The 14,837-nt window shown below is 48.7% G+C and overlaps 10 protein-coding genes across 10 annotated transcripts; 4 read left to right on the top strand and 6 right to left on the bottom strand.

The window, feature by feature from the left end:
• Positions 1–115: 115 nt before the first annotated feature.
• Positions 116–427, bottom strand: NEDG_00733 (uncharacterized protein; the record flags this gene model as incomplete). Its single annotated transcript, XM_067688151.1, has 1 exon — positions 116–427. One exon carries the CDS (start codon positions 425–427, stop codon positions 116–118), a length of 312 nt encoding a protein of 103 aa, XP_067544248.1.
• A 2,566-nt stretch (positions 428–2,993) lies between these two features.
• Positions 2,994–3,467, bottom strand: NEDG_00732 (uncharacterized protein; the record flags this gene model as incomplete). The annotated part of the gene is made up of 1 exon (XM_067688150.1): positions 2,994–3,467. The coding sequence occupies one exon, from the start codon at positions 3,465–3,467 to the stop codon at positions 2,994–2,996; it is 474 nt and encodes a 157-aa protein (XP_067544247.1).
• A 328-nt stretch (positions 3,468–3,795) lies between these two features.
• NEDG_00731 (uncharacterized protein) lies at positions 3,796–4,380 on the top strand (the record flags this gene model as incomplete). Its single annotated transcript, XM_067688149.1, has 1 exon — positions 3,796–4,380. One exon carries the CDS (start codon positions 3,796–3,798, stop codon positions 4,378–4,380), a length of 585 nt encoding a protein of 194 aa, XP_067544246.1.
• Positions 4,381–4,401: 21 nt separating this feature from the next.
• On the top strand, positions 4,402–5,310 carry NEDG_00730 (uncharacterized protein; the record flags this gene model as incomplete). Its single annotated transcript, XM_067688148.1, has 1 exon — positions 4,402–5,310. The coding sequence occupies one exon, from the start codon at positions 4,402–4,404 to the stop codon at positions 5,308–5,310; it is 909 nt and encodes a 302-aa protein (XP_067544245.1).
• Positions 5,311–5,482: 172 nt separating this feature from the next.
• Positions 5,483–7,231, top strand: NEDG_00729 (uncharacterized protein; the record flags this gene model as incomplete). The annotated part of the gene is made up of 1 exon (XM_067688147.1): positions 5,483–7,231. The coding sequence occupies one exon, from the start codon at positions 5,483–5,485 to the stop codon at positions 7,229–7,231; it is 1,749 nt and encodes a 582-aa protein (XP_067544244.1).
• Positions 7,232–7,272: 41 nt separating this feature from the next.
• On the bottom strand, positions 7,273–8,256 carry NEDG_00728 (peptidyl-prolyl isomerase D; the record flags this gene model as incomplete). Its single annotated transcript, XM_067688146.1, has 1 exon — positions 7,273–8,256. The coding sequence occupies one exon, from the start codon at positions 8,254–8,256 to the stop codon at positions 7,273–7,275; it is 984 nt and encodes a 327-aa protein (XP_067544243.1).
• A 77-nt stretch (positions 8,257–8,333) lies between these two features.
• On the top strand, positions 8,334–11,072 carry NEDG_00727 (Ras GTPase-activating-like protein IQGAP2/3; the record flags this gene model as incomplete). Its single annotated transcript, XM_067688145.1, has 1 exon — positions 8,334–11,072. The coding sequence occupies one exon, from the start codon at positions 8,334–8,336 to the stop codon at positions 11,070–11,072; it is 2,739 nt and encodes a 912-aa protein (XP_067544242.1).
• Positions 11,073–11,147: 75 nt separating this feature from the next.
• NEDG_00726 (ubiquilin) lies at positions 11,148–11,999 on the bottom strand (the record flags this gene model as incomplete). The annotated part of the gene is made up of 1 exon (XM_067688144.1): positions 11,148–11,999. The coding sequence occupies one exon, from the start codon at positions 11,997–11,999 to the stop codon at positions 11,148–11,150; it is 852 nt and encodes a 283-aa protein (XP_067544241.1).
• Positions 12,000–12,138: 139 nt separating this feature from the next.
• NEDG_00725 (dynamin 1-like protein) lies at positions 12,139–14,079 on the bottom strand (the record flags this gene model as incomplete). The annotated part of the gene is made up of 1 exon (XM_067688143.1): positions 12,139–14,079. The coding sequence occupies one exon, from the start codon at positions 14,077–14,079 to the stop codon at positions 12,139–12,141; it is 1,941 nt and encodes a 646-aa protein (XP_067544240.1).
• A 92-nt stretch (positions 14,080–14,171) lies between these two features.
• Positions 14,172–14,747, bottom strand: NEDG_00724 (uncharacterized protein; the record flags this gene model as incomplete). Its single annotated transcript, XM_067688142.1, has 1 exon — positions 14,172–14,747. The coding sequence occupies one exon, from the start codon at positions 14,745–14,747 to the stop codon at positions 14,172–14,174; it is 576 nt and encodes a 191-aa protein (XP_067544239.1).
• Between the last annotated feature and the right edge of the window lie 90 nt (positions 14,748–14,837).

Genomic DNA, 14,837 nt, shown 5'->3' with positions numbered 1-14,837 from the left:
AGTCGGCACGGCAAAGGGTCAGACAATGTACTAACTAGCCCGAAACATAGAGAGTCGTAATGCCAACAAGACTCGAGGTTAGTTATAGAACCAGGACTTCTTGGCAGGCTTGGGGCTAGTTCGGGTTAGTTCGGAACTTGTTCCGTAAGTACTCTTTAGCTTTGCGCCCTTCTTTCTTGGCTTTGTACCACGCGCCCTTGCCTTCTTTCTTGTCATCTGGGGCATTCTCTCCCTCTGAACCATTACCATCCCCTGGGCCTTCATTGCCAGGAGCGGTGTCCTGTGCGCTGTTGGGAGGATTTGGGTTGTGTTCTTCATCTATTGCAGCTGCGTTTTCGGGCTCGGCGCATGTAATCATGGATAGGAAGATGCAGAGCAGACATGCAAGAAAAACTGTAGCTGAAAACTTTGTTGTATTTATTACCATAATTGTTTTTCGGGGTCTCTATCTCTATTTATAGAAAATATTTTCTCATTGGTCGATTAAATCGACATTTATTGGTTTAGATAAGCATCTTAATGTAATAAAGGGCCGTCAAAGACAACAAACCAGGTTTCTCCTTGTTTTTAATTACAGACTTGTTCGGGTGTGCCAAACCCCTAGGCCAGCTCTCACTAACCTGAGCTATTCAAATAAGCTTCTCTCAGCTATAAAAAGAAGAGCAAAATAAAAAAGATGCACACGGGCCAAGCACCAAGACAAGCAGTCTTAGGTTTATAGCGGAACAACCAGAGCGAAAGACACCTTTAAACATGTACTTTATTGGTGGCAACCCATTAGTTTTTTGGGACTAGGCACTTGATGGTTTAGACGAGAGGCGGCCTTTCACCTTATCTTTAGCTTTGCGGGTTTCTTTCTTGAGTTTGTGCCACATACCCTTACCTTTTTTCTTGGGTTCAGGCTCGTCATCAGTATTAGATCCACTGCTGCTTTCTGGGGTAGCAGAAGCGCCGCCAGAGCACTCGGATGCAGCTCCTGCACCGTCTTCTGAACCGGCCCCTGCACCACCTTCCTGTCCGTAAATACCAATTGCCATTTCTTCGCCGCCTTCTTCTTGTGGTTCTGAACTACCACCGCCACCAAAGCAGGCTCGGCGGACTGAGACAAGGCACAAGAGACACACTAGAGCGCTGATAACTGAGAACTTCTTTACACTTTTTACTAACATTGTACCTAAGATTTTGCAGCTCTATTTATAGGCAATATTTGCTGATTAGTGCATTGGGTGCGCCTGTTATTGGTCCAAGTATGTATATTCATGTAAGGATAGAACAATAGCGAATAGTCTAGGCATCTCCTTATTTGCTATCTGCCAATCACTGATTTTTTCAATTTCCAGGGTTTGTGAACCTGTGTATGGGTTGGGGTTGGGTTGAGGCTGGTGTTCGGGTAGAGTCTTGTCGTGTTAAAACCAACGTTCTTTTGGTATCTAACAGTTAGAGGCGCGGTGAAAAAGAGTCAGATCACAATGTGTATGGTTGATGGACATTTTACAACCCGAACACCAGACAACCAGACAACCATACAACCATACAACCATACAACCATACAACCATACAACCATACAACCCGAACACCACACAGCCATACAACCCGAACACCATACAACCATACAACCACACAGGATAGGTTTACATAAGCATTTTTTATTAGCTGTAAATTAGATTATGGTTTCAGGACTATGTACTACTGTTCTAGCCAGTGTTGGGTCTTTTCTGAACCAATTCAATAGGTGCTGCGACTTGTAAGTCCTAACCCGAACATCCACCACTGGAGGGGCATCCACCACTAGAAGACCCCGCTGGTTCAGGGTGAGCACCACCATTAGAACAGCCACCACTAGAAGATTTGCCACCAGGGCACCCAGGCTCAGGCTCGGGCACAGCACTGCCACCAGGACAGCCACCGCCGGAAGATTTGCCACCCGAACAGCCCGGTGCAGACTCTGGGGCACCACCCGGGCACCCAGACTCACCTTCGGGGCCTGCAGGAGCGGCAGCAGGTCCAGCTTCCTGCCGGGGACCACCAATTGCCATTTCTTCACCGCCTTCTTCTTGTGGTTCTGAACTACCACCGCCACCAAAGCAGGCTCGGCGGACTGAGACAAGGCACAAGAGACACACTAGGGCGCTGATAACTGAGAACTTTTTAAGAGTTGTTACTAGCATCGTACCTGAAATGAACCATCTCTATTTATAGACGGTATGTGCTGATTAGTGCATTGGGTGCGCCTGTTATTGGTCCAAGTGTGTATATTCATGTAAGGATAGAACAATAGCGAATAGTCTAGGCATCTCCTTATTTGCTATCTGCCAATCACTGATTTTTTCCACTTTTCAGGGCTGTGCATGGGTTAGTTCGGGTTGGCCCAATACATCCATACACAACCCGACCCATACCCATACACAGCCCGAACATATCTCTATATGAAAGAAAGTAAGAATACTTTATTAAACGGTACGGTACATTTTGTGTGTACGTACTAAACGGTACGGTACATTTTGTGTGTACGTATGCATGGGGGTGCTTCAATGTACATGCGAAACATTAGTGAGACTTAGAAAATCTAGGCACTCGAATCAGATGTACACGAAACTTGTCCTAACGTTCTGGGTTAGGAGAGTCTTAGCTCTTGGCGTCAGGGTTTGCGCCAGGCTTGGATGCATCTGCCTTATCAGCGCCTGCCTTATCAGCGTCTGTTTTAGGACAGTCTGCCTTATCAGCATCTGCCTTGGCATCATCTGCACAGGTGGCTTGGTTTAGGAAAAGGCACAAGAGACACACTAGGGCGCTGATAACTGAGAACTTCTTTACACTTTTTACTAACATTGTACCTGACTTTTTGCAGCTCTATTTATACGTGATATTTTCTGGTTGGCGGATTGAGTGCTTCAGTGATTGGCCACGGCGTACCGCTTGGACTCTGGTAGCCTGCCGAATAACAAATAAGTTCGGGTCTTTCCAGGGCTTTAACTTCCAATCATTTATTTTTTTAGATTTCAGGGTCTTTGCTCAGGATATCTCTGTTTTTTTTACCCCACTTACCAAAGCACCACTTCCCCTTGGTCTTGGACTTATCCTTGGGCTTATCCTTGGGCTTATCCTTTCCCTTTCCCTTGCCACTGCCACTGCCACTCAAAGGGCTCTGGGACCCTTCAGATGATGGAGAGGCTTTGGGGTTGTTGCGTGGGGGCAGAGGGGGCGGGTTTTCGTTCGTGTAGTTTTTAGAATCGAGTGGCTCAGAGTAAAGCAGTTCAACGCCCCCTGCGTTCGCTTCGGGAGCACTGTTAATGGGCTCGGTGTAAATTGGCTCAGTATTTGGAGGGGTTTCTTCGGTTAAAGACGCAGACCGCGAAAAGGGAGTATACTCAAATGAGTCCGACCTAGTCACAGGATTGCTCTTCTTCGTTAAAACCAAGCTAACGAGCAGAGCGAGACTAACCACTACCAAAGAAACACGCACCATGAGAGAATGCCAGCTCCCAGCTATATAGACCACCTGTCTTTTTGCTTCTCATTCATTAGCCAACCACAACTACATCTAATAGGCCCACCCACAAACCCAAAGACTATTCGGAGCATTTGACCCTTCACATTGGGTTTCGGGGTACTCGGGTGTTCGACTACCCTGAACAGAGACTATATTTTCGATTATTTTTTTACTCCCTGCACGAATAGTCAGGAGAAGAACTTATTTCACCCTCTGTTACATTCGTGCCACAAACACTCTCGATCGCTGCAGATAGAGGCACACTTATTACCTATTAATCTCCTAAATTTCTTTTATTTTTAGAATGCTTCTTGAGGAATACTTAAGCACGATAGAAACAGCCCCAAGAACTGTACAGAAAGCACTGACCCAGATACTTGAGATAGAGAAGTCAATCACTGAAGAAAAGAAAATACTTGACAAAGAGATGAGCCAAATAATGGAAGCGCTGGAAGAGGATGTAATGCCAAAGTCTCTCTCTCTGATTAAAGGAGAAATAGACAACCCACTAAAGCGAATCAACACTTCTTATCTGAGGATACTTGATGCCGACAGAAAGAAGCTAGCAATTCTAATGAACCTCCACCAGAAGCTGGAACAAACATCAGAAGGTCTTAAAGACTCGTCGAACGAGTTCAAAGAAAGCATTGCTAAGGGCGCGCTTACCCAAAAGCTCGGGCGAATAACCAAGCTTCTCGAGCAAAAGATCGACTCAGACGACTCAGACGACGAGGAGAACATCTACTGCCTGTGCAAGCGCCCAATGGCTGGAGAGATGGTTGTCTGCGACAACAACAACTGTCCAGTGCAGTGGTACCACTGTGCGTGTGTTGGTCTCAAGACCACCCCGAAAAAAAAGTGGGTATGTGCAACGTGTCAAAAGGAGTGAGCTAAAATTTTTTCTGAACTAATGAGCACCCAAGAAGAGCTAACAGTTGGCAGAATTGCCCAGCAAATCGTAGATTTAGAGATGAACTTAAAAACGGACGTTGAGGCGCGCACAGAACCTTTAAGAACGGAAATATTCAAAAGACACTCAGACATAAACATCTTCTTTGAAGACATCCACACAACCGTTAAGGAAATATCTGAACTTATCGAAAGCTATGAAGACACCAAAAAAGCAGATAAGGAAAGAGTGCTCAAAAGGGTAACCTACAAAAAGATTGAGCTGCTAATTGATGCAGTTATCTACCAGGAAAGAAGGAAGAAGGACGGGCTGCTCAGAGCGAGGCAGGAGTACACCAAGAACATCCGAGAGTACAACAAAGCGCTAATAGGCTGTGCAGGGAAGCTTCTGGACATAGCTAAGACCTCTACAGCCCACTTCCCCTTTGTTATTGGGATGGTCCGGCATTTACAGCTGCTAGCTGTCACTTTTGACTGCTTCATTCCAGTGGCCTTCTATCTGCTGTACATGATGAACCAAATGGACAAGCAGTCTCCCTCGTCTGTGCCACTCCTCCCCGTTCCAGAAAACGCGCTTAAGGTCCAGGAAAAGTACGTTACCAGTCGGATCTACCGAGAGTACGTTTTTTCTAACTGTTTAGACCTTCTACTCTCCAACCTAAAGATGCATTCAAACAGCTTAGGCTTCCCCGAGTACAGCAACTTCATTGGATCCGAGCTAAGACGATTCAGGAACTCGAAAAACAAGAGTGCTCCATGGATCAACACTAAAATTGAAGGCATTGCCAGAGGAATCAAGGAGCACAGCGAGAGGATAGAGCAGCTCAGAGCCGGTCTAACCGTAATGGACGAACAGGCCATAGAAAGACTTGAAGCCATGATTCCTCCCCTACAGATAGGTCTAGAGTAAAGCCCGAAAACCCGAAAACCCAAAAACCCGAAAAACCTAATAAATCTAACTCTGCTTAGCACACGTCCCGAGACTTACCGAACACTTGCCGAGACTTGCCGAACACTTGCCGGACACGTCCCGAGACGTCCCGGGCATTCCATTCTTGTTAGTGTTCGGGGAATAATTTTTTATGCGTATTGAAAGCACCAAAGACAGAGAGGGCGCAGGAATGCTCCAGAGCATTGTAGAAGCATACTCAACACACAAAGGAAGAACCCTGACAATTGAGCAGAAAGAGTCGCTCGTGGAATACCTCCTCCCATACACACGACTGGTCCCATACACCCCAACAGTCACCGAGATACGAATGCTAGCCACTTCCCTGGACGAGGGGAGGCAGGCGCAAATAGAGAGAATTCTGGCAAGCAGCACGCCAGAAATACGCAAGGGCCTTTACTTCCTTTTCAAGGTCAGGGATAAAATCGAGGGGCAAAAGCTTCTCTCCCTCAGAGTCTTTGTTGACTCAGAAAGCACCGCCCTAAAAGCAGCCAAAAACGCTGCCATTGGGGTCTACCTCTCATGGTTCAGGGAAATAGCCGAAGGGAAAGGCAGTGCGCTTAGGTCGCAGATAGAGCAGGGTCTGTTCGATATTTGCTACATGATCTATCAAACGGGCCAGGCCTATGCCTACCTAACCGCCCAAACGGCCAAAGAGGAGGAGAGTGAGAGCACCAAGGCCTTTTACAGCGTTATGCGGGAGCACCTTGAGACGTACCGAAACGAGATCTACAACGAAGAGTCGGGTGATTTGTTCGAGTTCTACATCGTTAACACCAAAAGAATGAAGTGGATCACGCGTTTGTGCCATCTCTCACAGGAGCTTTTCTCGCTTGAGGGAGGGGGGAGGAATGCGGGGCAGTTGATTAACCTTGCGTCAGAGCTAGAGGGGTCTCCGTGGACCGAGTCTTTCTCCCGGGAGGTGCTCAGCGCCTACAAGCTGCCCCTCACCGCCCGGGTGTTTAGCTGGATCAAGGGAGGGGGGTTTTCAGGTAGTTTCATCAAAGAAGTACCTGGAAGACTGTGGGACCAGTACGTGTTGGTAGAGGAGGACGTTCCTACTACCATGGGGGTCGTTTCCGGGAAAGAAGTGCTTTATCTGGGGAAGAGTTACCGGTTGCTGGCGCTGCTTGAGTCAGAGTCAGAGCTCTCATACCTTGATGCCATGAAAAACAGACCGTTTAGTGTGGGGGTGGTGCATGAGATGTACCTGAAAACCAAGGGGGTGCTTAGGCGGGAGTACTTTGAGAAGCACCAGATTTTTGAGCATGCTGATTTACTTCGCGACATCTTTTTCCTTTTTAGGGATGATTTTTCCAACGATCTTTTCCGGTCTCTATCAACTCTCAGGTACAACGACGAGGTTCCTTCAATGGTGGACGAGTCTCTTGAGAGGTGCTTTGGGCGGAGGATAGATCTTTTCATCGATGTCGTTGAGAGCAACACTTCACTCATCCTGGTTTATAAGCCGGTCCTTCCGTACAGCATTGTCACTGAGGGCCTGGTTCAGGCCCTGAGCGAAGGCTTTGAGTACTTCTGGATGCTTAGACAGGCGCTCCGAGGAGCTGACGCGCTCTGTAAGGCTGCAGAGGACCGCGTCGCTGCTTTTTCCGTTCTTTCGGCAATGCGGCGGGTGGAGTACCACCTTTTTGAGCGGCTAGTTAAGGGGCTGTGGAATTTTAGGGCGCTCCCTGAAAACTGTCTCTACAACCCATCCAGGCTCTCAAGATACCTTGAGGACACGGCCCAGCTGCTTCTTAGAACGTGCAAAGAGGCCTGTCCCCCAGCAGTGCTTAAGTCAATGACAGACATGGGTGCACTTGACGCCCCAGAGACCCTACAAACGCTTTCGGGTATGATTAGCAGTCTAAAATGTGAATGACATTGTGGGCTGTGGCGGGGCAGGGTGGTGGGGTGCCTTTATTAGAGATCAAGGTTGTCAGATTCATTGGCCGCTTCGGAACCATTGACCGCTTCGGAGTCATTAGCCGCTTCTGTAGCGTTGACGTCTTCTTCGGTGGCGTGTCTGCAGGTAACAGAGGTGCTGAGGATCTTGGGCATGTCACTGTCATTGAAAGCATGCTCGTTGTACCGCCGGACTATCTCCCTGATAGCTGGCATGCCTTTGATGATTTTGCCAAAAACGGTATGTTTTCCGTTAAGCCCGGCAAAGAAGCGGTCGCTTTCTCCTACCTTAGGCCCCAGAGTGAAGTAGAACTGTGAGCCGTTAGTGTTTGGTCCCCTATTGGCCATAGCAACCATTCCCTCCATAGAGTGGGTCCTGGCAGGCCCCTCACCATTAAGGGCATCTTTTTCATCGGGAAACTCTCTTCCGTGGGGAGACACTGCACTAACAGAGCCTCTTCCGTTCTTTTCCATAATGTCGCCGCCCTGTACAACGAATTCATCCACAATTCGGTGGAAAGGAACGTTGTCATAATTTAAGGTTTGTGTTTTACCATTTCGGGTAACTGTGATCCCTTCGCAAAGTTTTCTGAAGTTAGTTGTAGTAACGGGGTACTGCTTGTTGAAAAGAGCTATTTCAATGGTTTCTCTAACCTCTGTGCCCTGGTAGGTGTATCCAATTGTCATTTCAACGATTTGGAGGTCTTTGGTCACTGCTGGCTCGCTGCATGGACAGCTGGTGCACTGGGTGGCAGTTTTTTTGGCGTTCTCCTCACCCACTGCCTCACTCTCTGCCTCACTCACCGCCTCAACCTTCTCCTCAGCAGAGTCGCTTGAGAGATAGCTGTGCGAATGATGCTTGGCTGCCCCACCCTCTGAAGCTAAGGTACTTGAAGACTCAACCACCTCTTTCTCCATAGGCACAGCATCTGCTAAGACTTTTTCCATCGTTAATGTCAGTATAACTGCTATGAACGCTACAATCCTTATTACTTTGCTCATTAATAATATAAAAAAATCAAATGTAACTCTATTTATCGCTATAAATAATTTAATTCCTTTTATTTTTACCTATGATCATGCAAGGAGCAGGAGCCTACTATAGCACCATTGAAGATGACAGGATGCTCTCAGCAGAAGAGATGGACAGAGAAAGAAAGAAAAATAGAATTTACGAGTACTTGTGCCATTTGGAAGAGGCAAAAGTCTGGCTACAGAAAGAGATTGGCGAAGAGATATCAGCAGAAGTCTTTGAAGAGTCGCTCCGAGACGGCGTTTTTCTGGCTAAGTTAGTTAGAAACTTCTATCCAAAGCTAGTAGAGAAGATCTTTGAAGACAAAACGCTGCAATACCGCCACACAGACAACATCAACGCTTTTTTCAGGTTTACCAAAGAAGTTGGTCTACCGTTTGTTTTTTTGTTTGAGCTGGTTGATCTTTACGAGCAGAAGAACATTCCAAAGGTCATCTACTGCATCCACGCCCTAGCCCACTTTTTATCAAAGAAAAAGGTTTCGGGGAAGCTGAAAAGCCTGGTCGGAACGGCCCAGTTTACCGAGGAGCAGATTGCCAAGAAAGAAAAAGAGATTGAAGCCTCAGGCATTACCCTTCCTCGCTTCAGCAACATTTCAAGCGCCATTGACCGCCCCGATGCCTTTGCCACCATATACGCACCTGGCACCTCCCAAAGTTCCCGCAACTCTCAGGACGAGGACACTTTCCCCGTCTCTGCATCTGTTTCCAGCCTACTGCCTGCATTGGACACCATAGCGGGCACCAAGACCCAGACCGAGACTGGCACCCAGACCGGCACCCAGTCCGAGACCGGCACCGTAACCCAGACTCAGACCCTGGAGGGGGGCATAGCATACGAAGAGATGTCTGAAAGCGACCTGAAAAGGGAGATGTACCGAAAACCCGTTGCAACCATCCAGGCCTGTGTGCGCACACTTCTGGCCCTGAAAATGTTCTCTGAGCTAAAAGGCGAAAGTCCTATCAGCATCTTCTCTCTAAGATGCCTGCTGCCCCTACTGAGCGGAATGGAGGAACAGGACGAGTGCATCATTGACGAGCTGAACAAAATCCTTTCCAGCCTGTTCACAGAGAATGCAGTGAAAGAAAAACGGCTTTCTAGCCTGGAAAACAGAATCTCTCTCCTGATAAAAAACAAGATTGGTGCAGGCTCAAAAAAGAAGGAAAAAGAAGCGGCAGGTACCTACATGCAGTTTAAGTCCCTGCAGAAGCTCTTTGCCTGCATGCACGATGACCCGACCATTCTCTCGCAAATGATTCTTTCAATGAAGCAGAGGGAGGCTGAGGTCTTTGTGAACCGAAGACTCCTCCCGCTGTTTGGGTCTGGAAAGACCCTGCGTGAGGAGTACTCCTGTCTCCGGGTGATTGAAGAGCTGCTCCTGTCTGAGACCAAAACCACCAGTCGACCGATTGACTACCTCGCTGGGAAGGCCATTCGTCGCCTGCTGGTTGCTCACGGCACCTTAGACGTCCAGAACAAGATACGCGCATACATTTTAAGTGGACACGTCGCAGGAGCCCCCCTTGAGGTGGGCATTCTGGAGATCCTGCAGCACAACGCCCACCTTTTGCCCTACCCCCTCAGGTTCTATGGCCAGGCTCTCTACATGGGCCTTGCAGAAAAACACCGAGACAGAAGCGAAGAAAACCTGAAAACGCTTTTTTCCGTTTTGTGGGAGGTCTTCTTTGCCCCTTTAATTGTCGCGCCTGAAACCTTCACAGGAAAAGAGCTTCCAGGCGACAAACAGGTTCTTCTTGATGCGTGCACGGCCGTTGGAAAGCTTTTTTCAGGTAGCAGTTCTCAGGACCACCAAAATCTCTGGCGAAGTATGATTCTTGACCTGGTTGAGGTCTGCTCCATCTCAGAGTACTACCGCGCCCAGTACATTGAGAACCGGTCAATGAGCAACCTTCTCTGTCTTTCAGGCGAAGAGGTCAACCACCTACTGATAGCCCTGGCAGCCTGTGCCTCGGTGCCTGAAGAGGTCCAGGATCTTGTCACCAGCTGTACGCCCCTACCCTTTAAGCTTGTCTTTGTGGTACCTGGAGGCCTGGCCTCTGCATCCATTGATGAAGGATCCGTTGAAAAACGAGTTGCTAAGTGGTGCCTGGTAAGGCTTCTGCTGTGCAGCAGTGGGCGCAACGTCTCAGAGCTCCTGCAGAGGAGAGCGACCAAAGAGGAAGAAGAATCCTTCAAAAAGATAAGCGGAGTAGACATTGAAAAGTACAAAGATGACCTGAAAGTGCTTCTGATTCGGTTGTACGATCTAGGAATTGTAAAGAATCCAGATACGTGTGAAGAAATCCTAGCAATCACTGCACGAGACATCTTTTATCGGGTTAGATTGTCTTTCTCAAGAAAAAGAGAGATTCTAGCAACGGAAAAAGCTATCTCTCGTTTGGAAAGCGCCAGGAAGGACATTGAAATGAGGCAGAAGACGTGCACCGAGTATTTGACCATGCTTTCCACCAAAATCATGTCAGTTACCAAGACGTGCACCAAGAGTGCCACCGCCCTGCTTGAAAAGGGAGTGCTCTGCCGGATGTACAACTGGCTGCCGTCACAGCTAGAGAGTATTGAGCTTTCCTTTGCCGGGGACAGCACCGGGGGCATTGTCATTAGCGTCTTTGTTCTGGGGATGCTTTCAGCCTCGGAAACGGTAACCCTTGATGAGCTTTTGCTTAAAGAGAGCCATGCAGAAGCTGAGATGCATTTGGAAAACATTGGGTGTGCTCTGTCAATTACCAAGACCATTGCTCTTATCAATAAGAAGTTTTTGAGATAGCTACCAGGTAATAAAGACCCCAAAGCAAACAGCTTTATTTTTGTGTGCCGGTCAGGGTCGGTCTGTGGTAGGGGCCTAGGAGCGGGACTCGCTATCTGTGACGGGAGACGTTGACTGGGCACAAACCATTTCACTAATTGCCTCATCGACGTCGCCTTGGTGCTTGATTAGGAGCCTGATGTTAGCACTTGTGTCTGTGAACCCACACTCTGTCATGTACTCGACCTGCTGTCGGTACTCCACCAAAGGGTTGAAGTTGTAGGTTCCCCAGGGGTTGGGCACAGGTCCCTGCTTTGTTTCTGCGGTGATAGCACCTCCCTCTGAGAAGATCGTTGAGTCGGCGCCTCCAACCAGGCCTGCGTTCGGGTCGGTCTGGGTCTTGAGCATGCTCCTGAGCATGTTGAAACCTCCGGGGATAGTTTCTAGCTTAGCCATGGCAATGTCAACGTTTTTCATTTGGGTGTTCATGTACTGGGGGTCCTCGGCTATTTTGGCCATTTCCTCAAGCATTTGCGAGCTTTCCATAAGCTTTTTGATTTCGGGGTTTTCTTTTTTCATATCTGGAAACATTTCTAGGATACCTTTCATGACGTCAGGGTTGCTGAAAATCTTTTTCATTGCTGGATCTTTCATCATTCCCAGGCCGTTGTTCACTTCCTGCTTCGGTTGCACTTCGCCAACGATTTCCTTGGGCCCTGTTTGTTGCTCTATTTTGTTTACGTAGATGGTGGAGGTGGCTTGGATTTGTGCTTCGTGGATGGTTTTTGTGCCGTGAGAGAGAGCGCATCCTTTGTGGGTGAGTCTCTGGCGGTCTGGAAGTATTTGGACTTTTTCAGCTATCTTCTTCTTGAGATCATCAATTGTCTCGCTGTCCTCTACTTCCACCTCAAAGCTTTCCTGCATGTACTTCACAGTCACTCGGTGCATCGGCAATAATAAAACAGAGGAAAATAACAACACAAGAAAAAGCAACTGACAAATAGAATCTCTGTGGGTCTTCCAGGGCCCCCTGGCTCTGCAGCAACCAATGGGACGAAAGCGCGCTTCTCCAATCGACTTGTCGTCGTTAGAGGTCCAGGATGATCAGAAGGGCTTTTTCGAGGGAGGCTAGGGCCTTGGAGAGTGTTTGTCGCCTGGAAAGGACGTCTGGCTCTTCTTCAAGGAGGCTTTCAAGGGTTTGTGGGTGGTAGAGCTCTCTAATAAGCCTATTCTGAACCTCCACCACGGTTTGGTGGACTATCTCGTAAACAATAATCTTAGGGACTTGTTCAACAACGGTGTTCTTCATGTGCTCGGTGTGGATGTGGATAGCTTGTTTCAGGGAGGCCAGGCTGGTTGAGGGCGCGCCTCCTAGGTCCATGGGCAGGCTTATGGAGGCGTTTGGGGATGGCTCTGAGCCCGATCCTGAATGTTCCGAAGTACCCGCACCCGATCCTGAGGCACCCGAAAAACCCGGATTACTGGCAAACCCGAAAAAACCGTTGCTAGCTGATTTTTGTGCTGACACGGTTATTTCTGGGGCCTGTGCTCGGGCTAGTTCTGGGTGGATGACGGGGGGACGGATGTACAGGGCGTTCCAGTGGAGGAACCGCTTGATTCCCTCGGCGGCAGCCAGGCTTCTTTCTCTAAGAAGCTCGGCAATGCTTTTTTCCACTGCACGCCTAAACCGGGGAAATCGGGATAGTTTTGGGTGGGCGGTGGAAGCATTCATCATTAGCTGCATCTCTGTAACGACGTTTCCCAGGGCCGAGAGACAGTGGGGCTGCATGCGGTTAAGTGCGAGACCCAGAAAGTGCCCCAGGCCCAGGGTGTGTCCCGACCCGCCAAAGACGCCCGATGCGTTAAAAAGCACCGTTTCCATTTCCGAGTCGGCAGCATCAAAGGCGTTTAGCTCCCTGATTACCTTGGAGAAGGCTACATCTACAGTGTAAGAAATTCTTGCACCATCGACTATCTCTAAGTTGGCCTGTTTTTGTCCGGGCGTGTGCGTACCTGAAATTTTAGCATCAACAGTTTGTTTAAACTCCATGATCATTTGCATAACGGCTTGTTGCCGGTCAAAGACTTCTGGCCCTAAGTCCCCGAGCTGGCTGCGGACTTTTTCCAGCAGTGTGTCAATCCGCTCCTGGAGGTAGGGAATGCTTTTGACGATGCACTCTCTGAGGACGGTGTGGAGGGTTCTAAGAAGGTGGGGCATGCCACAGAACTCCTTTTTGCTGGCGTAGCTGGAGTGGCTGCTGAAAAAGTCCTTTTCTCGGGCGAGAGCGTCAGCGATTGCGGTGCCGTCTTTAAGCGCTAGCTCTCCCCGGCAAATAACTGGAATAAACCCGAGCTTGACCTTAACCACCTTGCCCTGGAGAATTGAGATAAGGTTTGTTCCCGGGTCCATTAGATCGACCTTGGTGAGGACGCACAGGGTTCTTTCTAGCCCGGGATCGAACTCTTTGGCCATCATAAGACCGTCTGAGCTGGAAAGATCGGTGGTTGCTGGTGTAACTGCAAGAATGATGGTGTTTTTGTGGCGGACGTAGTCTCTGATGATATCGTCTATTTTTTTTACAATACCCTCAGGCTGCCCCTCAGCCCGAACTTTGACCATCCCTGGCAGGTCGATTAGCGTGAGCGGCAGAGCCTTCTTTCGGTAGACCTTTAGGACAATGGGCACTGCCGAGACATCGTTTTTATCCCCAAGGAGTCGGTTGGTTTCGTTGGCGATTTCTTCTCTGATACCTTCAAGCCCGTGGTAGTAGGTATGTGGGGCGTGCCCAAACACTGCCTGCACCGGGCTGCTTTCGTCTTTGCTTGGGACGATTTGTATCATCAGGGGTCTTTTGGTAACCATCCCTGGTCCACGCGGAAGAAAGTCTCCTCCAACGATATTCTCAAGAATGCTGCTTTTACCTGAACTCTGGGCACCCACAACCACGATCTGGGGCAGATTTATGGGCATAGGCAGATCGGCACAGAGACCTTGGAGCTCGTTGACCTTTTCAATGAGCTCTTCCATATTAAATACTTTTATTTATGAAAGGTATATGTGGCGAATGAAGCTTATTTAGTTGGCATTTGGAAAAGTCTGGAAATAGCTGCGGGGCATAGCTACATAAAAGGAAGCCTCTCCACCAGCACGCCAATCCCCAGGCCTATAGCCACCTGGTAGAAGTAGTGGTACCTGTAAAAGATCCTAGATAGACTAACAGCCAAGGAAAAGCAGATGCCCACCCCCCCAAGGGTCCGCGCCCTGAGTGACTTGGCAAAAACATACCCTGAAAGAACACTGTGGCTGCTTGGGGTTCCAGTGTTTGGGGTGTACCTGCTTTTAAGCTGGAACAGGGACAGAGGCATGCTGTACACCTCCCTTAGCGGCTGCATCTTCAAAAACGCGTGCTCAGCCTTGGGTTCAATCAGGATCCGGGTGAATCGTCCTGCTGAGCTAAGACCTCCTTTCTTTACCCAGCCTTCGGGGATGGTGTAGGTCTTGCACTCGGGACGCGGTCCATTGAAGAGGTACTTGGAGAGCACGCTGATTATGGAGCAGGCGAGAAGCTTCCAAAAGAAAGCGTCAATAGAGGGAAGAACCTTCAGCAGTCGCTTCCTTCGTGCTACCACCCCGTACCCAAAGGTTAGGCTGAGTAAAAAGTATGGAGAGTTGTTGCAAAGTGTGCGAATAAGCATAGCGACTGGAAACAACAAAGAAAGAGAAATCTTCTTGAAAAAATATTGGGTAGGTGTTGAATATGTTCCAAACTAGTTTTTCTTTTTCGG

The sequence above is a fragment of the Nematocida displodere genome, assembly GCF_001642395.1.
Source record: "Nematocida displodere strain JUm2807 chromosome Unknown 2, whole genome shotgun sequence".
Lineage (NCBI taxonomy): Eukaryota > Fungi > Microsporidia > Nematocida > Nematocida displodere.
The sequence above is the reverse complement of the archived record's forward strand: the minus strand, read 5'-3'. Positions and strand labels throughout refer to the sequence as shown.